Source organism: Scyliorhinus torazame, chromosome 17, assembly GCF_047496885.1.
Source record: "Scyliorhinus torazame isolate Kashiwa2021f chromosome 17, sScyTor2.1, whole genome shotgun sequence".
Classification (NCBI taxonomy): domain Eukaryota; kingdom Metazoa; phylum Chordata; class Chondrichthyes; order Carcharhiniformes; family Scyliorhinidae; genus Scyliorhinus; species Scyliorhinus torazame.
Window position 1 is genome coordinate 107,928,263 of NC_092723.1, and position 23,770 is coordinate 107,952,032.

The 23,770-nt window shown below is 45.6% G+C and overlaps 1 protein-coding gene across 3 annotated transcripts in view; it reads left to right on the forward strand.

Annotated features, from left to right (window-relative positions):
• Positions 1 to 23,770, forward strand: part of brat1 (BRCA1-associated ATM activator 1) — a 59,351-nt gene that overhangs the window by 12,945 nt on the left and 22,636 nt on the right. For all 3 annotated transcript variants that reach the window (XM_072480847.1, XM_072480846.1, XM_072480848.1), the window contains 6 exons: positions 1,122 to 1,241; positions 6,444 to 6,538; positions 14,338 to 14,456; positions 14,779 to 14,965; positions 15,620 to 15,693; positions 19,535 to 19,640. In XM_072480847.1, coding sequence (XP_072336948.1) covers positions 1,122 to 1,241; positions 6,444 to 6,538; positions 14,338 to 14,456; positions 14,779 to 14,965; positions 15,620 to 15,693; positions 19,535 to 19,640 — 701 coding nt within the window. The remainder of the gene's footprint in view (positions 1 to 1,121; positions 1,242 to 6,443; positions 6,539 to 14,337; positions 14,457 to 14,778; positions 14,966 to 15,619; positions 15,694 to 19,534; positions 19,641 to 23,770) is intronic.

Genomic DNA, 23,770 nt, shown 5'->3' on the forward strand with positions numbered 1-23,770 from the left:
GATGAATGTTTTTCATTCCAGTTGGGTTAGCTTTTAGGTCAAAAACCCTTGGAAGCAAATGTCTTTGGCGCGATTCTCCAATCACGACAGCGCGAAACGGGTGCGGGCACTAGCGATTCTGGCCCACACAAGGGGCCAGCACAACGTTGGAGCGGTTCACGCCGCTCCAGCCTCACTTCCTGGCGCGCACTGGGGACATGATGCCACTTGCGTCACATCTTGTGTGTCCTGTGGGAGGTTACAATTTTTGAGCATAAGAAGTAGTTGAGAGTTAACCAAAAGTGTCTTTGATTGCAGTTCTAAATACAATATTTTCTAAATTTATTTCATATGTCAACTCAAGAGACTATGGGAATGTTTGAGAACACTGCTTATTGATGATATCTTAAGAGCAGGAATAGGCATTTTGGTTATCAGTAACATTGGCTCAGTTGGTAGCATTCTCAGCTCTGAGTCAGAAGCTTGTGGGTCCAAGTCCCACTCTGGACATTTACCAGTGTTGTACTGAGGGAGTGTTTCACTGTCAGAGGTGTTGTTTTTCAAAGAGTTAAACCAAGGCCTTCTCTGTTTTCTCAAGTAAACAATGCCATGGCTCTATTTTGAAGAGAAGCAGGGGAGTTATCCTGGCATTTTATTAGTAATTTAACAATTGATGACAGGGGTAGCAGCCTAAGTAAAAGAATAAACAAAGAGGTGAAAATTCATCACCGCTTTTTACAGATGTAAACATTGTAACATATAATCCACTGTGAATTCGCCATCATATTTGCAGAATAAAGTGAGTGGAGTGAAGCTTCACAATCTTCACAGCTGAAACTGCTGCTTAATTGCAATCACATTTATGTCCTTGTACCCTGAGAGGATGTTTTATCACACTCAATTGTGTGATGCAGAGGAGGTAGAAAAATGGTTAATCAGACTTCCTACTCATGCCAGTTGGCATTGTGCCTGAATGATACTACAACCCTGATCAGGGATAATGCCACAAATACTGATGGGAAAGTAGATAAATACCTATGACACTGTGATTTATACAAGTATCTTTTGCTGATGTGTGTGATTTCTTTTTTGTAAGAGCTGTGTATGGAGTGAAAAAGGATTGTTTTCATTTTATCCTGCAGAACAGTTCCATGTGACGTCTTGGAGCCTAAGATCTGGGATTTACTAAGTCTCTTATTGAGATTACTGAATCAGGCTGAAGCATTGACGTTGGCTTCAGGGATTCTAAAGCTCAAGAACTGGTATGGAAGTCTGAGCGTTCACTTCTGTTACAAATAAATGTAGAGTAAATTAGGTATGTGCTGTTCAGTGAAAATACCATAATGATGAAAGCTAAATACTGCAGAAGCTGGAAATTTGAAATAAAAACAGAAGCTGGAAAAGCTCAGCAAGTCTGGGGAGAAAAACCGAGTTAACGTTTTCAGTCCGTATGAGTCTTCTTCAGAGTTAAAGAGAGGGAGAAATATGGTGACTATTATACTGTTAGAGAAGGGGCTGGAGCAAAACAGATCAGTGATCGGGGTAAGTTAGGACAGACTGCACACAGATGTTTAAGTGTTAATGGCAGCGTTAAAAACTATAGAAGACGCTGATAATGGCATAAATGTAAGTTAGTCGAATGTGGTAATAGCAGAACATATGTCAGTGCGACATGAAAACAGAAGTAAAGAACAAGTGACCGCTGGCCCTGTGGGGAGGGGGGGATGCACTGGGCCAAAACACATTTTGAGATTTTAAAAACAGTCAAGGTGATGGGGAAGTTCACAGTATAAATTTGTTGAACTCAGTATTGAGTCCAGAAGGCTGTAAAGTGCCTACTTGGAAGATGAGGTGTTGTTCCTTCAGTTTGTGTTGCAGCATGCCAAGCATGGACATGTGGGCATGAGAGAAAGATGGTGAGTTAAAAATGGCCAGCGACAGGAAGGTCAGGGTCATGCTTGCTGAATAAGCGAAGGTATCTCGCAAACTGAAAATACCATATGGTTGTACGTTGGCTGCTGCAATATTTAGACCTCATCCTAGTCTTGAGCCCTGTACCCAGCTGAAAACTTACTTGCCTATCTGATGCATTGTCAACTTAATCTAATGCTTTTGTTTTATTTTCAAAAACGATGCAACTGATTTATGCTTTTATATGATTATTTCATTTAGAATATTGCACACTGGCAATTCAACACCCATAGTGCACCGTTTTTCAGTTTGTGTCTAAAATAGCACCATGTGCACAATTCTGGGGTCGGAGAATGGCTGTTGGCCGCCGTGAATCCCGCCCCCGCCGGTTGCCGAAGTCTCCGGTACCGGAGATTGGGTGGGGGCGGGAATCGGGCCGCGCCGGTTGGCGGGCTCCCCCGCTCGATTCTCCGGCCGGATGGGCCGAAGTCCCGCCAATAAATTGCCTGTCCTGCCGGCGTAAATTAGAGTACCTATTTACCAAGGGGACAAGGCGGCGTGGGCGGGCTCCGGGGTCCTGGGCGATCTGACCCCGGGGGGTGCCCCCACGGTAGCCTGGCCCGCGATCGGGGCCCACCGATCCGCGGGCGGGCCTGTGCCGTGGGGGCACTCTTTCCCTTCCGAACTCCGCCACGACCTCCACCATGGCGGAGGCGGAAGAGACTCTCCCCACTGCGCATGCGCGGGAAACTGTCAGCTGACGCTCCCGCGCATGCGCCGCCCGGGGATGTCATTTCCGTGCCAGCTGGCGGGGCACCAAAGGCCGTTTCCGCCAGCTGGCGGGGCGGAAATCCCTCCGGCGCCGGCCTAGCCGCTCAATGTTGGGGCTCGGCCCCCAAAGATGTGGAGCATTCCGCACCTTTGGGGCGGCGCGATGCCTGTCTGATTGGCGCCGTTTTGGGCGCCAGTCGGCGGACATCGCACCGTTTCTGGAGAATTTCGCCCCTGGTGTGGGCCTGACCGGACACCATTTTGGTAAAGGCCAAGCAAGAGACTTCAGGAGACGTCAAAAGCAGCTGTTTCTCAAAATACAATGTCCAATCTTAGATGTGATTCTGCAATTGGACAACATTTTCAAAATAATCCTCAGTATGCTAAGAATAACGCAGGCAAACAATTTAAGATTGTCAGTCAAGCTTGCAATGTGGCGCCTTTGCATATACTGGAAGCTACATATGTCAATACACTGGGCCCTGTTCTTTGCAGACAGAAGGAACATGCACACACCTTACGCCTTGTTTCAGCTAAACAAAATTAGTGACAGCCATTCGCTATTTCATTCCCCAACCAGAGTCAAGCTGTCAGGTTTAAAATTCAAACAGTTCTTAGCAGTTAACTGTCAGTCACCATAAACTGGTGCATTCTTCACGGCAGCCTCCACCAATCAGAGTCCACTTGCCAACCAAATAGCACTCCCTTCTCTCTTGGTATAAATGTTGTTTCCCCTGACATTGGTATTTCCTTGTGAATTGTGCTGAGTGCAAGATGAAAAGTTTCAACAAAAAAGTTTTTTTTTTTTTCAGCAGTACTTTATAAGATTCAATGGTCAAGTATAAGCTGCATCTGGGAGTTTTGGTGAATTTAGAGTTATGAACACGATGGGAGTAATAATCTATCGGTGTGATATGTGCGGAGTGATGCTAGTGCACTTTGAGTGTCTGCTGCTAGATTAAGTATCTTTACTCCAACAAGGTCTAGGTACATGATGGAAGTGGGAAATGCAGCTGATCTCAAATCTGAGAAGACCAGACATATTTGGGGAAACAATTTGGACTTGTTTTTAATAAATAATTAGTGACCTAACAGGTTTGCTTAATGTTCTTGCCCCAATTTCAAACAATTATTTTATAATGATACATAATGATAGTTGAAGCAGGTCAATAAATAATTTGCACATTGTCGTTGGTTTAGGGTGGCACGGTGGCACATTGGTTAGCACTGCTGCCTCACAGCACCAAGGCCTCTGGTTCGATTCCGACCTCGGGTGACTGTGAAGTTTGCACATTCTGTCCGTGTTTGCATGGGTTTTCTGCGGATGCTCCGGTTTCCTCCCACACTCCAAAGATGTGCAGGTTAGGTGGATTGGCTATGCAAAATTACCGCTAGATGGGATTGTGGGGATAGGGCTGGGGATTGAGCCTGTATAGGGTGGTGGCCTGAATGGCCGCCTTCTGCATTGTAGGGATTCTATGATATTGTGTGGTCTCAACTGCCAATAGATTGGGAACTTGAGTTTGAATTATTATTATTATTATTATTAATTGTGCAGGTTCCTCATTCATAATTGATAGATTTTCTTTTTAAAAATATATTTATTAAAGATTTTCCATTTTATAGTAAATTTTATAACCGAACCCACATTACCCACAGAAGATGTTACACAAAACCAACATAACAAAAACCCAACCAACCGCAAACTGATAGATTTCCTTAAGAGTAGCCTTTCATGCACATCTGAGTTTGATTGAATAAGGAAATTGTGATAATTTGTTATGTATGGACACATTTAATATACCACGCTATACATTGAATTTGTGATGCATGCTATATGCAAAGCTTTAATTGTATAGAAAGATATGAAATTCAATTTGTGTTGACCACTTTTCATCAAGTAATTTTTCAGAAATGTCACATCGCGATTGCATTTAACGAGAATATAAATTTATTTTGAACAAGAGATTTATGGAAATAATCTTGAGTTTTTAAGATTAATGAGTGGTGCAATATGTTTGAACACTGTTCTTCAGGGACCTGAATTTTATTTCAGCTGGGGAGAATGAATTGAGTATTTTCTCTTTATGAAGGCTATTCAAGCATATTGCCAATTTAAATTACCGGAGGCAAACAATTTAAGTTAATTTATTGCGCTCCGTATTTATATATTAAAATGATTCTTTTTTAGAAGACTTGATAAATAAAATCAGCTTTATTATCAAGTGGTGGCTGCTTCCACTCCTTGCAGGGATTTATTTCTCTGAGGATGGCATTTTTCTTATTTTACAACCGAACCAGAATCTTTGTTTTAGCAATCTCAACCAATCCACTGTACCACACTATTCTCTCTCTGACACAAGCATGTAGAATCAAAATTTACTATCACTTTACCAGAAACATATATAAATAATGTTCTGGAAGGTAAAGGGAGATATTGAAATTGTGACTATGTTACACTAGTGTTGGGGAACATGGGGCGTCATTCTCCGACCCCCCGCCGGGTCGGAGAATCGCCGGGGGCAGACATGAATCCCGACCCCGTCGGTTGCCGAAGTCTCCGGCACCGGATATTCGGCGGGGGCGGGAATCGGGCCGCGCCGGTTGGTGGCCCCCCCCCCCCCCCCCGCTGGATTCTCCGGCCCGAATGGGCCGAAGTCCCGCCGATAAATTGCCTGTCCCGCCGGTGTGGATTAAACCACCTTTTGAACGGCGGGACAAGGCGGCGTGGGCGGGCTCCGGGGTCCTGGGGGGGGGGGCACGGGGCGATCTGGCCCCGGGGGGTGCCCCCACGGTGGCCTGGCCCGCGATCGGGGCCCACCGATCCACGGGCGGGTCTGTGCCGTGGGGGCACTCTTTCCCTTCCGCCTCCGCCACGGTCTCCACCATGGCGGAGGCGGAAGAGACTCCCTCCACTGCGCATGCGTGGGAAACTGTCAGCGGCCGCTGACGCTCCTGTGCATGCGCCGCCCGGAGATGTCATTTCCGCGCCAGCTGGCGGGGCAACAAAGGCCGTTTCCGCCAGCTGGCGAGGCGGAAATTCCTCCGGTGTCGGCCTCGCCCCTCAATGTTGGGGCTCGGCCCCCAAAGATGCGGAGAATTCCGCACCTTTGGGGCGGTGCGATGCCCGTCTGATTGGCGCCGTTTAGGGCGCCAGGCGGCGGACATCGCGCCGTTACGGGAGAATTTCGCCCCAGGGTTATAATAAATGGATGCCACTGTGGATAAAAATGATGTTTGAAGGGGCAAAGACATTGAAAGCGTCCTGACTGAATAAAGATTACACTTTAAATATGATGATATCTTAAGCGGTCACTGTTGTGTAGTCATGAAAGGTAAGGATTGATTTGAACACCAATGGAATGCAGTCTTATTTAAAATACATTGTTTATTTCTCCTACCATTCATCAGGGAATCCTCTTCCCCCAAAACAATGCCTTGTTGTAAAGACATCCAATCCGGTAAATATCCCTTCCCATCAGGAAAATAATCCTTACGTTGTTTCCAATCCAACTTTCAAATAATTTGTTGTCAATAGCACAACATTAAATTGAGACGTTGCCTCCCCTGAATTGCAATGTTATGGCCATTGTCATTCTAAAAAGATCTATTCCACTTGGAAGAATGATGTTCTTTTTGGCTAACCACCAAGATTCATGCAGCCTGAGTATATCTGTGACATTATTAGATAATTTGGAGTCTTTGTATGCTTGAAGGCAACAGGTATTTGGAACCTTTATTTATTGGTTCAGCAATCCCTTTGACTGTATATTTGTTTGTAGTCCACAGTCACTGAGGATGCAAGCTGCAACAACATTGTTTCAACCACTGAATTACATCATTACTGTGACTTCTGTTCAACCCGAGGAAGATACAGGTAGGTTGTGTATATGATTATCCAGCAATCTGCCTGTGCAGGAATTGTGACAAGCCAGCATCTGGGCAGAGGAATGATTTGAGGGAAGGATTATATCTATATCTGTAAATGTTACAATGTGCCTCCTGGGGCAAATAGTATTTATGCATTTAAGTACATTCTTTAGTACCAACATTTGAAAGGTATAGAAACTGGGGAAAGCAGGAAAATGATTGTTGGCTTTAGATCACAGAGAGGTTGGGATGAAACGGAAGCTAAATCTATGTGAGTAAAGAGAAAATCTGTCATGGGGTAGAGCACCAAGGGAGTTGAATGAGCTGTAGTAATCCCTTTCCTCTTGCCCACCACCATTTCCACCCCCAACGCACACAAACACACTTTTTTTTAGAAAATATTTATTGAAGCATTTATAATTTTAACATATTTAACATTTTAAACAGAGAGATCCAACCCACTCAAGGACCCTGCAATAACACACAACTCCCCTCACCTTAACTACCCATACATTGGATTCCCTGCCCTTATCCGTCCCTTCCATGCCTCCCCTCCCCTGCTGACGGTCAATTTTTCTTGAAGAAGTCGATGAATGACTGCCACCTCCGAGCGAACCCCTGTAACGAACCCCTTAAGGCGAACTTAATTTTCTCCAGCTTAAGAAACCCTGCCATGTCACTGACCCAAACCCCCGTCTTTGGAGGCTCCGAGTACCTCCATCCCAGTAAAATCCATCTCCGAGCCACCAGGGAGGCAAAAGTCACACAAACACACTTCTTATAGTTTTCTTGTAGTCTTACATGTAGTTTTATTAATCTTTCCTCTCATTGTAGAAGTATGATATTTTGGGGTCCATGTGCAACAAATATTGGTCATTCAGCTTGCTCCGATTGTAAACAGATTGGTGGCCTTTCTAAGTCTTGACATTGACCAGGCATCTAATGCAGAAATATTTCATGCTGATTGTCGGTATTGCGTAAATAATCATGGTATGCTCACTGTGATTGGAACGACTTTACAACAGACTATTCCTGCCTGATGTCATCTGATCAATTGTTTATTGCATCAATCCTGATGCAATAGCTCCACAGTTTTCAGAGGCATATGTTCAGAGCAGGGGAGAGTTGTGGAGTGGAAACCTTGAAGTGAAGGTTTCCTGAATGTTCTTCAGTTTTTATTTGCTGCAGGTTTTCCTGCTCGTTAGGCAACCAGCCTGATTGGCAGTCTACAGCAGAAGAACACAGTAGAGCAGTATGTATGTCTAGTGGTAGGTTGAGCAAGTGATCATGATGGGGGTGAAAATGGTAACAGCGGAATTGTTTGGTGGACCAGGATGGTTGTCGAGAGGGGTAGATTGTGGTGATGAAGGGACAGGTGGTATGTGCAGTAGAATGTGATCATTGAATGAAAGGATGGCCTAAGATGTTTTCAAGCATGGTTGGGGATCAAGATGGAGGGAAAGGGTTTTAAGTCTGAATGGGGGCAGCATGGTAGTGCAGTGGGTAGCACTGTGGCTTCATAGCGCCAAGGTCCCAGGTTTGATTCCTGGCTTGGTCACTGTCTGTGCGGCGTCTGCACGTTCTCCCCTTGAGGGTCCAGATTTCTTGAACTTTTACCTGAGTTTGTAGGCCTCTTTTAAGAGATTAGAGATTTGGTGAAGAGCCCATGATTGGAACTTGGGCCTGTATTTTCAATTCTGAGTGGGTGTGCAGAGTCGGGGAAATGTTCCAGTTCACCACACCTACCTCAGAAAAAAGAGCTCTGAATTGAGGGATCTTTATTCTGGGAGGGGAAGCACAGGTGTATGCTGGAGTTCGGTCCGCCGCTTCCATAATCAGTTTAGAGGCAGACATCGGCTGCTGAGTGTCAAGAAGGGCTGGATAAAAGGCCTGCTTTGAGTCTCTGTGACTTCAATATTAGGCCCTCCAGCTCACGTTCACCACTCATTCTCATGCGAACTCAGGCCAGCCCATGTCCCACACAATCAACCTTTTGCCTTTACACCCTCCATGCCATCTCCACCAAAGGCAGACCTCAGGAGCTGAGATGAAATAAAATAAAGTTCTATCTACTGCAGACTTAACTACATAAAAATACTATCACTGTTAAAAGCCCATTCAATACTTTTAAATGCCCTCAAGTACATAATCCCATATACAACAAACATTTGTATTCATAACCCCACATCAAAGCCAGCTAATCCCTTAAAAAACACTTTATCAAACTGAATGTACACCTCCCGATCCACATTATGATAATTACAGGTTGTGGAAGCAGCCGGTTGTGGAAACAGTTCAAGATATTAACAGGAAAAGACAGGGTAGATAAAGGTAAGCTATTTCCACTGGTTGAAGATTCTGTAACTAAGGGACATAGAGTAAAAATTAGGGCCAGACTGTTCAGGAGAGATGTTACGAAGCACTTCTTCATGCAAAGGTTGGTAGCGGTTTTGAACTCTTGCCCACAAACAGCAGTTGAAGCTAGAATCATAGAATTTACAGTGTAGGAGGAGGCCATTCGGCCCATCGAGTCTGCACAGGCTCTTTGAAAGAGCACCCTACCCAAGCCCACACCTCCACCCTATCCCCATAACCCAGTAACCCCACTCAACACTAAGGGCAATTTTGGACACTAAGGGCAATTTAGCAAGGCCAATCCACCTAACCTGCACATCTTTGGACTGTGGGAGGAAACCAGAGCACCTGGAGGAAACCCACGCACACACGGGGAGAACGTGCAGACTCCACACAGACAGTGACCCAAGCCAGGAATCGAACCTGGGGTCCTGGAGCTGTGAAGCAATTGTGCTAACCACAATGCTACCGTGCTGCCAGATGTTAATTTTAAATCTGAGATGGGAAAAAATAGTAAGAGATATGGGCCAAAGGCAGATGTATGGAGATGGACCACAGATCAGCCATGATCTCATTAAATGGCGAGACAGGTTCGAGGGGCTGAATGGCCTACTCCTGTTCCTATGTAATGCCGTAATGATGCTCCTTAGTCTTTTGTCAACATCTATTCAAACTGCTAGCACTGATTTGTTTTCAACTGGGAGGCAGGGGTTTTAAATAAGTTTTTATTTTAATAACATTTTATTGAGGTATTTTTTGGTATAACAACAACACAATAAACAATGTACATGAAACTATAAACATAGTGCAAAAGCTGTCTCCCTCCCTTACAGGTCCCACCTTTATTAACCCCCGACTCTAAGCTAAACTAACTCCCCCCCCCCCCTTCTGCTGACGAGTAATTTTCCGCGAAGAAGTCGACGAACGGTTGCCACCTTTGGGCGAACCCGAAAAGTGACCCTTTCAAGGCAAACTTGATTTTCTCCAAACAGAGAAAGCTTGCCATGTCCGATAGCCAGGTCTCTGACTTCAGGGGCTTTGAGTCCCTCCAAGCTAATAGTATCCGCCTCTGGGCTACCAGGGAAGCAAAGGCCAGACCGTCTGCCTCTTTCTCCTCCTGGATTCTCGGGTCTTCTGACACCCCGGAAATCGCCACCTCTGGACTCAGCGCCACCCTTGTTTTTAACACCGTGGACATGGCATCTGCAAACCCCTGACAAAATCCCCCAAGCTTCGGACATGCCCAGAACATGTGGGCATGGTTCGCTGGTCCTCCCGCACATTTTGCACACCTGTCTTCCACCCCAAAGAATCTGCTCATCCGGGCCACTGTCATATGAGCCCGGTGAACGACCTGAAATTGTATCAGGCTGAGCCTGGCACATGTTGCGGACGCATTGACTCTACTCAACGCGTCCGCCCATAGACCATCCTCCATCTCTCCTCCCAGCTCCTCCTCCCATTTGCGCTTCAGCTCCTCAGTCTGCGTGTCCTCTGACCCCATGAGCTCCTTGTAAATGTCCAAGACGCTCCCTTCTCCTACCCATCCTCTGGAAACTACCCTGTCCAGAATCCCCCTTAGCGGTAGGAGCGGGAAGGTTGACACCTGTTTACGTAGGAAGTCCCGCATCTGCAGATACCTGAATTTGTTTCCCCTCGCCAACCCAAATTTCTCCTCCAGCGCCCTCATACTCTGAAAGCTCCTCTCTATAAACATATCCCCCATCCTCTCAATCCCTGCCCTCCGCCATATCCGGAACCCCCCATCCATACTTCCCGGGGCACACCTGTGATTATTACAGATTGGGGACCAGACCGATGCTCCCTCTGCTCCCAGATGTCTCCTTCATTGCCCCCAGACTCAGGGCTGCCACCACCACGGGGCTGGTGGAGTACCGTGCTGGCGGGAACGGCAGAGGCGCAGTTACCAATGCCCCCAAACTGGTGCCCTTGCATGAAGCCGCCTCCATATGCTCCCATGCCAACTCCTCCCCCACCACCCACTTCCTGGTCATGGCTATATTCGCCGCCCAATAATAGTTACTAAAATTTGGCAGGGCCAGCCCGCCGTCTTCCCGACTCCGCTCAAGCATTACCTTCCTTACCCGCGGGGTCTTGCCCGCCCAAACAAAGCCTAAGATCACTTTGTTGACCCGTTTAAAAAAGGACTGCGGAATAAAGATGGGGAGACATTGAAACACGAACAGGAATCTCGGGAGGACCGTTATCTTCACCGTCTGCACCCTCCCAGCTCATGACAACGGGAGCGTGTCCCATCTCCGAAAATCGTCCTTCATTTGGTCTACTGGCCGGGCCAGATTTAATTTATACAGCCGGTCCCATTCCCGCGCCACTTGAATGCCTAGGTACCTAAAGCTTCCCCCTACTAATCTAAACCGCAGCTCCCCCAATCGCCTCTCCTGTCCCCTCGCCTGGGCCGCAAACATCTCACTTTTCCCCATATTTAGCTTATACCCCGAAAACCGGCCAAATTCCCCTAGAATCCTCATGATTTCTTCCATGCCCTCTAATGGGTCTGACACATACAGAGGCAGGTCGTCTGCATAGAGCGAGACTCTGTTCTCCACCCCCGGACCATCCCCTTCCAGCCCCTTGAGGCTCTCAGAGCAATTGCCAACGGTTCTATAGCAGTCCCGAGTGAAAGACCTGACTGACCCAGCCTTTCCTCAATCTAATCTGGTCAGTTACTCTAAAGTGCGACTCCGGCAACGTTACCATGTCCACCTTCAGTCCCCTAAGATGCGTGAACACACCTGCCCTCTTGACCGACCCATTTAACCCTCGAACATTCCAGATGATCAGCCTAGTTGGGGGGCCCCACTTCGCTAATCAACCATCCCTTTTTTTGGGCCCGCCTCCAGCCATGCTCTGCACCTCCACTGGCTCGCCCCCAGGCCGCCTCCGCCCTTAACCTCCTCTCTGTCCCTTGGCCCAAGTCCCTCCCTCGTCAGCAGAACATTTCCCCCCCCCCCCCAGTAACAACACTCTGTAACCCCAACCCCTTTGATAAACCAAACATATGCACACCCCCACTGCACTTCCGTGAGCTAGCCCGCCCAGCTAGCTTTGTGGCCCTCATTCCTGGCACCGGATAGTCTTCCACCTATTGTCCTCCCCCCCCCTCCATACAAACATACTCCAACATCAAACAATCCCCACACAATTGCCCAACAGAAAAACACCAAAATCTAAACAAGCACACCTCCATCCCCCAACAGTGCAAATAAAAACCTTAACTCACTCAGCTCTGCGACTGGTCCCAAATCAATACTGAAGACATTACAAACAGCTTCCACAAAATGAAAAACAAGAAACTTTTTTTTAAAGAACAGGGAAACAAAAAGAAAAAAACCCATGAACATTGCAGCAAAGTTCAGAAGTTCTCAGTCCACCACCATTCCTTTCCTTTTCACGAAGTCCAGCACATCCTCAGGCAACTCGAAATAAAAGTGCTGTTCCTCGTACGTGACCCAGAGACGGGCCAGATAAAACAGTCCGAATTTCACCTTTTTATTAAAAAGGATCGACCTAATCTGGTTGAAGCCTGCTCTTCTCCTGGCCACCTCCACACTCCGGTCTTGGTAGATACTATTGTCCCACTTACAGCTCCATGTCTGCTTGGCCCACTGTAGAATGCGCTCCTTATCCAAGTGCTTGTGGAATCTCACCACCATTGCCCTCGGGGGGGGGGTCTCCCGTTCGCGGCTTCCTCGCGAGTGCTCTGTGAGCCCTGTTCACCTCCAAGGGTCGGGAGAATGCTCCATCCCCCAGCAGCTTCTCAAACATACCTGCGATGTTCGGATGCCTGCGGGAGCCCCATGATTCTCATGTTCTGCCGGCGGGACCTATTCTCTAGGTCCTCCACCTTCTCCAGGAGCTTTTTCTGCTGGTCTCTCAGCATCTCCAACTCCACCGCAGTTTGATGTTCCCCCTGCTCAGCCAGCGCCTTCTCCACCTTCTGGATCGCCCGATCTTGGACGTCTAATCTAAGCTCCAGCCGCTCAATCGACTCTTTTATCGGTTCCAAGCAGTCCCGTTTCTGCTTAGCAAAGCCTTCCTGAATAACTTGCATCAGCTGCTCCGTTGACCGCTGAGTTGACAAACCAGAGGTCCGGCCCTCTGCCATGCTGTCTCCCGCTGCAGCTTCAGCCAAGCCTTCTCTGTCATTCTAATTCTGCCTTTACGAGCACTTCTAGTCCTTCTCTCCATGCACCGATGTGGGAATTCAGTACACATTTGCCTCTGTCTTCAGTTTTACAGTACATGTCCGGTAGAAAATCGGGGGAAAAGGTACCAAAGTCCGACCCGAGTGGGAGCCACCAAATGTGCAATTTACTCCTTCATAGCCGCCACTGGAAGTCCGGGGTTTTAAATAAGCTGACCACCTGACAGCTCCATCGACCTGATCTGCCTTCTACGAGCATTTACATCTACTCTTTAAAAAAAAATCATAAATCACACACTGCAGGATTAGACACTCACTTCACCGGAAATGGGGTCTGAACTCCGCACTGAGTTTAAATGCCCCTGCTGAGCTTGGGTTTCCTCATATGTGAGTCATGCCCTGCCTCCGTTCCCCTTCCAGCAAAAATAGATTATGTTGGAAATAGGGGTGGGACTTCCGAATTCGAGGTGTTGGTGTAATTTAGTCCTTAGTCAATAAGAAAAGATATTGATAAGCAATATGTCTTTTGCTTTTTCCTTCTATTTTCTTACCACCCTGCAGGAACCTGGACATATCCTGAATAAGCAATCAATAGTGACATATAGATTTGGAGAGGAAGATGATACAAATTCAATGGAGAATCCAAAAAGATTATTTGTTTTTTTGGATAAATTTTGTGATGCAGTCATCCATTGGGAGGTCTTGTGGTGCAGTGGGTAGCATCCCTATCTCTGGGCAAGAGGCTCTGAGTTCAATTCCCACTTCAGGACTTGATGGTCACAGATGGTGTATTCAGAATGTGGCCATCCAGATTGATTATCTGCCTGTAAATCTTCCAATGTGCCTGATGGTAGGCAGGAAGAGAGGAGAGTTTCCGGGTCAGCCATGCTGCTGAAGGCAACCCTGCATTACTTTACAAGCGTAATCATGGACCAATCCAATGGAAGTCCATGGTCGTCAACACCCTCTTAGGGCTTGGTACCTGGAGCAGGAGGAGTCATCCCACTAAATTGTGCTTATCCAAATGTATTAGTGTCTTAACCGCTACTGATTGTAATCCACAATTGCATACTATAAAACAGTAATTGATTCTCTCAATACAGTACTTGGAACATAGGAACAGGAGTAGGCCATTCAGCCCCTCGAGCCTGACCCAACATTTAATGAGACCATGACTGATCTGTGACCAACTCCATATTTAATATTATGTATTTTAACATTATGTGCATATTAACCCAAAAACTGAAAGTGCATTATATTTACAGTTTTACTGGATGCATCTTCAAACTATAGAGCCGATATTGAGCACCGACTATCCAGAAAATCAGCATGTATCAACTTGCTCTGTCAAACACTTTCGCATCTTTTGGAGTTGTTACAAATGGTAAGCAGATAAGGATATGTTAGAAATTCTCCTGCTGTCCTCTCAGCTCTGAAATCTGAATTGTGAACAAGAAAATAAATAAAAGATGTTATGAGTGTCAGAGGAAATCTTGCTCTGTCCTTGGTTTTATACCTAGAAGCAGTTAATAAACAATAGATATTGGTTGTCTTAACCTACAGAAAGTATTCCTTTTCCTCGAGAGAAATTTTCATGTGTTTGACTCCCAAGAAAGCAAAGTTATTGGGGCTAAATTAAATTCATTTTATCATGCATCTTGTGTGTGAAAAAAGCTAAAATTGTTCATTTTCTTTCTCTTCTTCAGCCTTCTCAGAAAATAGAGTTGCCGTACCAAGCTTTGATTCACTCAGTGCTTACAGTCCTAAAGCTGTGCATTGGAACTGCTATTCCCACCACTTCAGCTGGTGTCAGTATTAGCAGACATCTGATTGGATGCATCAAAGTTCAGAGAGCAGGAATAGATGTTCTTGGTGCAATCCCCCAATGGGCAGGTATGAAACAAAGCTGAAGCGATGATAAAGCATTGAAGTTTTCTGGCCTTTGATATAAATATATCTGACCATTTTAAGACCGATAGCAGCTCATACTTCCAGAAAGTACCTTCTTGAGCTTAAAATGTGCAACATCCCCGATGAACGAAAGAAAAACAATGCACTTGTCTCTGAGGGACTAATCACTGCCAAATGTCTGTATGCTGTAGCCTTGATAGCAGAGTGGTAGCTAAGCATGCAAGAAAATGAATAAAAATATTGCAGTGGATTTTTGTTCCTTGGTCATATTTACCCTTGAATAAACATCTTCAGTGATTCAAACTTTTGGTAAAACTTACCAATAGTTATAGATTACCAATGTAGGATTTTAAATCCAAGGGTAGACCAGGCAATTGAGTAAAACTTTGTCTCAGAAACTTAATGACTTAAAATATAGAATTTTCTCAGAAGTTATTGTTTAGAATGGGGTGAGTAACTCTTGTAGAAAATGCAGTTGATGTTTTTCCCTCTTGTCCTCATACATTAACCTCCATTAGCAGCCAGCTGTTCAGAATTTCTGAGCTTTGTGCCTGTATAGTTTTGAATTATAAAAAAATGTTTACATTAATATAGAGATTGGTTTAATTTTTGTTGAAATTAATATTTTAATTTTAGGGAGGATCAAGGAAGTAAATAGTGCATTGAAACTCCTGCTTGATTATATCAGAAACCCAGATACAGACAGTACTGTGAGTAATATCTTTCTCTATTAAAATAAACCTTTTTGTAATGTTTCTGTGTAGTTCTCTATTGTCAATGTACTTGATCTGTAAAGGAACAGCGCACCATATATTGCTGCAGCAATGTGGGCACAACTGAACAGGACTAAGTTCAATTTGTTTTTTTCTTCTTTTTAAAAAAAATATTTTTATTCTCCTTTTTCACAATTTCTCCCAAATTTGCACCCACCAACAATAAACAATAAGCAGTAACGAATATAATGCCAATCCCCATATCAATAACAACGATCCCATCCTCCCACCAAACCCCCAAACATTAGCCCACATGTTAACATAAACAAATGACAAAAAGGAACCTGGAATCACCATTAACACATACAGTCCCCCCCCCCCCCCCCCCGCAACCCCCCACCCCTCCCAACTGATGTTTGATGTTATCCAGTTCTTGAAAGTGCATAATGAATAACGTCCATGAATTGTAGAACCCCTCCATCCTTCCCCTCAGTTCAAACTTAACCTTCTCAAGAGTCAAGAATTTCAACAGGTCCCCCCGCCACGCCAGGGCACAGGATGGAGAGGTTGCTCAGGGTCCGCCTTCGGGCGAGCAACGAGGCGAAGGCTACACATCTGCCTCCGCACCCGTTTCCAACCCCGGCTGGTCCGACACCCCGAATATGGCCTCCCGAGGGCCCGGGTCCAGTTTCACATGCACCACTTTAGAGATTACCCTAGACACCTCCTTTCAGTAATCCTCCAGCTTTGGACAGGACCAAAACATATGAACGTGATTTGCAACGTTCACACACATCTACACCTTCAAAGAGCTAACTCATCCTCACCCTTGTGAGGTGTGCTCTAGATAGGAACTTCAGCTGTATCAACCCCAACCTTGTGCACGAGGTGGAGGCGCTCACTCTCCGGAGCATCTCACGCCAAAACCCCTCCATACCCTCTCCCAACTCTTCCGCTTTGATCCCTTCCAGTGGTGCCTTCTCCTCTTTCAAAATAGCCCCGTAAACCGCTGACACTACCCCCTTCTCCAGTCCCCCTGTCGTCAGCACCTCCTCCAGCAATGTGGAGGCCGGCTCCACCGGGACGCTCTGTATCTCCTTTCTGGTAAAATCTCGAACCTGTATGTATGTAAACATTTCCCCCTGCTCCAGGCCATACTTTGCTTCCAGCTCCTTCAATCCTGCAAACCGACCCCCAAGAAACAAATCTTTTAGTGTCTTATGTGAGAAATAAAAGAATGACCAGGTTGAGGTAGGGCCGGTCAAGGACAGTAGTGGGAAATTGTGCATGGAGTCAGAAGAAATAGGAGAGGCGTTGAATGAATACTTTTCTTCAGTGTTCACAAAGGAGAGGGGCCATGTTTTTGAGGATGTGTGTGATTCAGGCGGGTAGGCTGGAGGAAGTAGATGTTCTGAGGAAGGATGTATTAGCAATTTTGAAAAACCTGAGGGTCGACAAGTCCCCTGGGCCAGATGGGATATACCCTAGGATTCTTTGGGAGGCAAGGGATGAGATTGCAGAGCCTTTGGCTTTGATCTTTGGGACCTCACTGTCCAGGGGGATAGTGCCAGAGGACTGGAGAGTGGTGACTGCTGTTCCTCTGTTCAAGAAAGGGAATAGGAATGACGCTGGTAATTATAGGCCAGTTAGTCTTACGTCGGTGGTCGGGAAGATAATGGAAAAGGTCCTGAAGGATAGGATTTATGACCATTTGGAAAGATGCAGCTTAATCCAGGATAGTCAACACGGATTCGTGAAGGGTAGGTCTTGCCTCACAAATTTGATTGAATTCTTTGAGGAGGTAACTAAGTGTGTAAATGAAGTTGAGCAGTTGATGTCGTATACATGGATTTTAGTAAGGCGTTTGATAAGGTTCCCCATGGTCGGCTCATGAAGAAAGTGTGGGATAGAGGGAAATTTAGCCAACTGGATAAGCAACTGGCTATCACATAGAAGACAGAGGGTGGTGGTGGATGGAAAATTTTCAGACTGGAGACCAGTTACCAGCAGTGTACCACAGGGATCAGTGCTGGGTCCTCTGCTATTTGTGATTTTTATCAATGACTTGGATGATGGAGTTGAAGGTTGGGTTAATAAATTTGCTGATGACACCAAGATTGGTGGAGTAGTGGATGAGGTGGAGGGCTGTTGTAGGCTGCAAAGAGACATTGATATGATGCAGAGCTGGGCCAAAAAATGGTACATGGGAGTTTAACTGATAAGTGCAAGGTGATTCATTTTGGTAGAAAAAATTTGAATGCGGATTACAGGGTCAACGGCAGGGTTCTGAGGAATGTGGAGGAACAGAGAGATCTTGGGGTTCATGTCCACAGATCTCTGAAGGTTGCCACTCAAGTGGATAGAGCCGTGAAGAAGGCTTATAGTGTGTTAGCGTTTATTAACAGGGGGCTTGGGTTAAGAGCCGCGGGGTTATGCTGCAACTGTACATGACCCTGGTGAGACCACATTTGGAGTATTGTGTGCAGTTCTGGTCACCTCATTATAGGAAGGATGTGGAAGCATTGGAAAGGCTGCAAAGAAGATTTACCAGAATGCTGCCTGGTTTACAGGATAGGTCTTATGAGGAAAGGTTGAGGGAGCTAGGGCTTTTCTCTGTGGAGCGGAGGAGGATGAGAGGCGACTTAATAGAGGTTTATAAGATAATGAGGGGGATAGATAGAGTGGACGTTCAGAGACTATTTCCTCGGGTGGATGTAGCTGTTACAAGGGGGCATAACTATAAGATTCAGGGTGGGAGATATAGGAGGGATGTCCGAGGTAGGTTCTTTACTCAAAGTGGTTAGGGTGTGGGATGGACTGCCTGCTGTGATAGTGGAGTCGGACACTTTAGGAACTTTCAAGCAGTTATTGGATAGGCACATGGAGCACACCAGAATGACAGGGAGTGGGATAGCTTGATCTTGGTTTCGGACAATGCTCGGCATAATATCGAGGGCCGAAGGGCCTGTTCTGTGCTGTACTGTTGTATGTTCTATGTTAATTTCCGAAAATGTTCGTCCCACTTCCCTGGCTCAAATCTGTGGTTCTCCCGAATCGGCATTTCCCTTGACCCTGTCCCCAACCCGAAGTGTTGGCGAAACTGCCTCCAAATTCTCAATGTAGCTGTTATTACCGGACTCCCTGAGTATTTCCCCGGGGTCATTGGGAGCGGCGCTGTTGCTGGCGCCTTCAATCCCAAACCCCTACACAGACTCTCCTCCATTCTGACCCACTGGGAATCAACCCCTCTGACCCACCTCCGCACCTTCTTCACATTCGCCGTCCAGTAATAATACATCAGGTTCGGAAGACCCAAACCCCCTGCCTGCCTTCCCCTCTGTTGCAGCACCTTTCTAAATTTGTTTTATTCTTTCATGGGATTTGCGTATCAAGGGTAAGATCCATGTTGTTGCCCGCCCTTAATTGCCTTGAGAAGGTGGCAGTGAGCCGCTTCGACCTGCTGCAGCCCATCTAGTGAGAGTATACCCACAGTGCTGTTGGAAAGAGAGTTTTGCCCAGTGAGTGAAAGAATAGCAATATAGTTCCAAATCCGAATGGCCTCTTTCTGCACTGTAAATTCTATGTAAATCAGGATGATGTGTGACTTGGAGGGGAACTTCCTGATCAGCCAAAACTGTGTGGAAGCTGCAGTGCAGCAGCATCCTCATGTTAAGACTGCATGGGAAAGCTCTTGCCACAGGCTCATTTTGAAAGATTGCTAAAGAGAGAGAGGTGTTCGAGGTCAAAATCTACTGCTCGAAGTATACTTTGTACCACTTACACTTGAGTCAAGTCTTGTATGTAAAAACTGACAATTAATCACATTTGTAACATTTAGGTTTTGAAGAAAGCCCTGCAGGCTTTATTTCACTGGATGTTACATTGTATTGAAGCTGGAGACTCTCCTGCGCTTGAACCCACTTTGAAAGAGTTTTTAGATGGAGGTAGGAAACCAGTGTCAGCTGTCTGTTATGTCTATATTCTACTCGATATATGTCAAAATCTTCTGAAATCCGACCTAAGCTTGAAGGTGGGTGTAGGCAATGGTTTCACCCATTAATGTGTTTGTAAACCATGGGCAGGGGGGCAGTGGCGGAAGAGGGGGGGGTGGGCGGTGGTAAGAGGGGTGGCGAAGCCCAGAGCAGGACTTGGTCTGGTTGTTTAAAGGTTAGAAGTGCTTTTTTTCCTTCTATCTCTTTCAGAGTAACTGAGAGTAAAACTGGAAAAAATATCTGAAGTCAGCAATTTAAATCACTTTGCCAGATGTTTCCCAGCCCAGCGTAATTGTCATGGGGTAGTTGGGCCTTCTGGACAATTGCTGGGTTTACATGGGAACTTCCTAGAGAGGTTCCCCGGTGCATCATTGGGGTACTCACAAATGAGACGCTGGAGAACCAAGAAGTTATGGCTCCATATATCTCAAAACTTAATGTGCGGATTTCAGTGAAACTTTGTACACAGGATAGTCACAGGGAAGAGTTTGTTAGTTATAGAGTCATGGAGGTTTATAGCAAAGAAAAGGCCCTTTGGCCCATCGTGGCCATAAAAACAACCAACTAACTATTCTAATCTCATTTTCCAGCACTTGGTCCACAGCCTGGTATACCTTGGCACCGCAAGTGCACATTTCAATACTTCTTAAATGTTATGAGAGTCTCTGCGTCCACCAACCTTTCAGGCAGTGAATTCCACCACCCTCTGAGTGAAAACGTTTTTCCTCACATCCCCTCTGAACCTCTTGCCCTTTACCTTAAATCTATGCTCCCAGGTCATTGATCCCTACATCAAGGGGAAAAGTTTCTTCCTGTCTACTCTATCTATACCACTCATAATTTTATACATCTCAATCATGTCCCTCCTCAATCTCCTCTGCTCCAAGGAATACAATCCAATCTCTCTCCATAATTAAAATTTTCCAGCCCAAGGGCAGCATGGCAGTGCAGTGGTTAGCACTGGGACGACGGCGCTGAGGACCTGGGTTTGAATCCCGGCCCTGGGTCACTGTCCGTGTGGAGTTTGCACATTCTCCCCGTGTCTGCGTGGGATTCACCCCCACAACCCAAAAGATGTGCAGGTTAGGTGGATTGGCCATGCTAAATTGCCCATTAATTGGAAAAATAATAATAATTGGGTACTCTAAATTTTTTTTTTAAATTCCAGCCCAGGCAACATCGTGGTAAATCACCTCTGCACCCTTTCCAGTGCTATCACATCCCTTTTATAATGTGGATTCCAGAACTGCACACAGTACTCTAGCTGTGGCCTAACCAGCGTTTTATACAGTTCCAGCATAAACTCCCTGCTGTTAAACTCAATGCTTGGTGAAGATGCAAATCAAGATCCTGCAATTTTCTAAAGACACTGTTCAGAACTGAACATAGATCGGATTAGGAGAAGGACATATGGTTCATTGAGCCTTCTCCTTTATTTAATATGATCATGGCTGATCTTGGACTTCAACTCCACTTTCCCATCAACTTCCATAACCAATGATTTCCTCAGAGACCAAAAATCTGTCCATCTCAACATCAGACATGTTCAGTGACATTGCAGTCACAACCTTCTGGGGTAGAGAATTCCAAAGATTCAGAACCCTTTGAGTGAAGAAGTTTCTCTTAATAATTGACCCCTTATCTGATTGTGCCCATGCATTTACTACTCTTGCCCTTCTAAGTGGTAGAGGTTGAGGGTTTGGAAGTTGCTATTGAAGCAGTCTTGATGAATTGTTGCAGTGCATCTTGTAGGTGATACTTATACTGTCACTGGTGGATGGCGTGGATGTTTAAGGTGTTAGCTGGTGTACCAATCAAGCGGGCTGCTTTGTCCTGGATGTTGTCAACCTTCTTGAGTGTTGTTGGAGCTGCACTCATTCAGGCAAGTGGAGAGTATTCCATCACACTCCTAACTTGTGCCTTCTGGTTGGTGGACATGCTTGGCAGAGTCCCGAGGTGAGTTACTCACTGCAGGATTCCTAGCCTCTGACCTGCTGTTGTAGCCACAATATTTATATGGCTGGTCCAGCTCCGTTTCTGGTCGATGGTAACCCCCAGGATATTGACAGTGGGAGATTCAGTGATGATAATGCCATTGTATACCACAGGGAAATGGTTGGATTCTCGCTGATTGGAGATGGTCATAGCCTGGCACTTATGTTGCATAAATGTTACTTACCACTTACCACCAGCCCAAGTCTGGATGTTGTCCAGGTCTTGCTGCAAATGTATCTGCTTCAGTATCTGAAGAGTCGCAAATGATGCTGAACATTGTGCAATCATCAGCCAACAGCCCCATTTCTGACCTTATGTGGAGGGATGTTTATTGAAGAAGCAGCTGAAGATGGTTGGGCCTAGGACACTACCCTGAGGTACTCCTGCAGTGATGTCCTGGGGCTGAGATGATTGCCCGCCAAAAGCCACAACCATTTTCCTGTATACCAGGTGTGAATCCAGCCAGCGGAGAGGTTTCCCCCTGATTCCCATAGGACTCCTTGGTGCTCTGTTATCCAGACTAACGCTGGTTAGGCGCTGAGTGGCCTTGATGGAACTCAAACTGAGTGTCAACGAGCAGGTTGTTTCTCAGGAAGTGCCACTTGATAGCATAGTCAACGACCATCATTTTGCTGCTATTCCTGTGTTCCTTGTACAAGTACACCCAAATGTCTCTGAACATGCTCAAGTTTTATGCATTAAAAAAAAAAAATACTGTTTCCATTCCTTTGTTTTTTCCCCACAATCTTCGGGTTCTGCGCATGTCCGGTTTCAGCGAGACTGAGCTCATGGTGTGACAAACATTTGAGGGGCTGGTGAGAGTTAGCTGTTTTCTAAATCACTCTCAATCTTAAGACATGCTATATATTTTGTTTTCAACTTTATATGCCTCTTCCTACAATCTAATATTTTTCTTAACATCCTTTGTAAACCACGGATGCATCTTTCTCGCCGAGTTTTTGTTTTTCAATGAAATATGTTTTTGTTGAACATTTTGGATTGTTTCTTTAACATCGGGAGAGATAGGGCAAATTGACTTTTTATTTTAGAATGTTGTGGGTTGTTTCAAAATGCGGTGGATTGTCTCAGCTGCTATAGTGGAATTTGTCATAGCTATCAGAATGTGAGCAGTGTTTTCATGGCAGGTTTTCGGCTATCAAGTGGCCAGAAGCCACCTTGGTGAGATGGAAGCCCTGAATAAAAGGATTTTTTTTTCAGCATTGTAGTCACATCGCATACTTTAGGCCAGAAAAAGTCTCAAGGAAGAGCTGCATAATTATAACATTGTAAGACAGCTTGGCAGAGGCGTGCTCCACACCAAATGCCCTCCTCACTTGTTTCTTAATGTAATCAAAAACAAACTACAGGATGATTCTTATTTATAGGCTGCCATTATAATGCTAACTGGTGCTCATTAATTTATGCACATGGAATTAATTCCTACTGAATATGCCTATCAATAGCCTGTTCCTGGCTGTCTCTCAATGTTTTACAGTGATCTAATTTTAAAACGTCATTGGAATATACAAAAGAGTAATTTCATTCAACTGAATTCTTCGTAATATGTTTCATACCCAGATTAATGCAATGAGTTTATAAAATGGGACTAAAGATTCCCCTAATGGCTGTGGGTAAATGTGCACTGTGCTTCTGTCTAAGCTGTACAGACAGAATGTCCTAGATTTGATTCTTAGTTTGTGTGAATTAATTAGAACATTACAGTGCAGTACAGGCCCTTCGTCCCTCGATCATGCACTGACCTGTGAAACCAATCTAAAGCCCATCTACATTATTTCCCCCCCCCCCCCCAGACCCCCCTCAGAAAATTAATCCTGTCTGGAAGCTAGAGAGCAGCCCAGACATGGACAGTGGAATAAAATGCAGCTGCAAAACTCACCTGGAAGCCCCATGTGTCGATCCCTGGAAAGAGAACAGCTGCGACCCCCATTCAAACTGCCCAGATCCTCCAGCTACAAACCACTCACTCATCCTGTGTTTTGGATTGTGTCAATCACAGCCCACGGCCAGAAATGAATGAATGGCCTGCAGCCGAATGATCTGAGGAATCCAAACGCAGCTCACTGCTG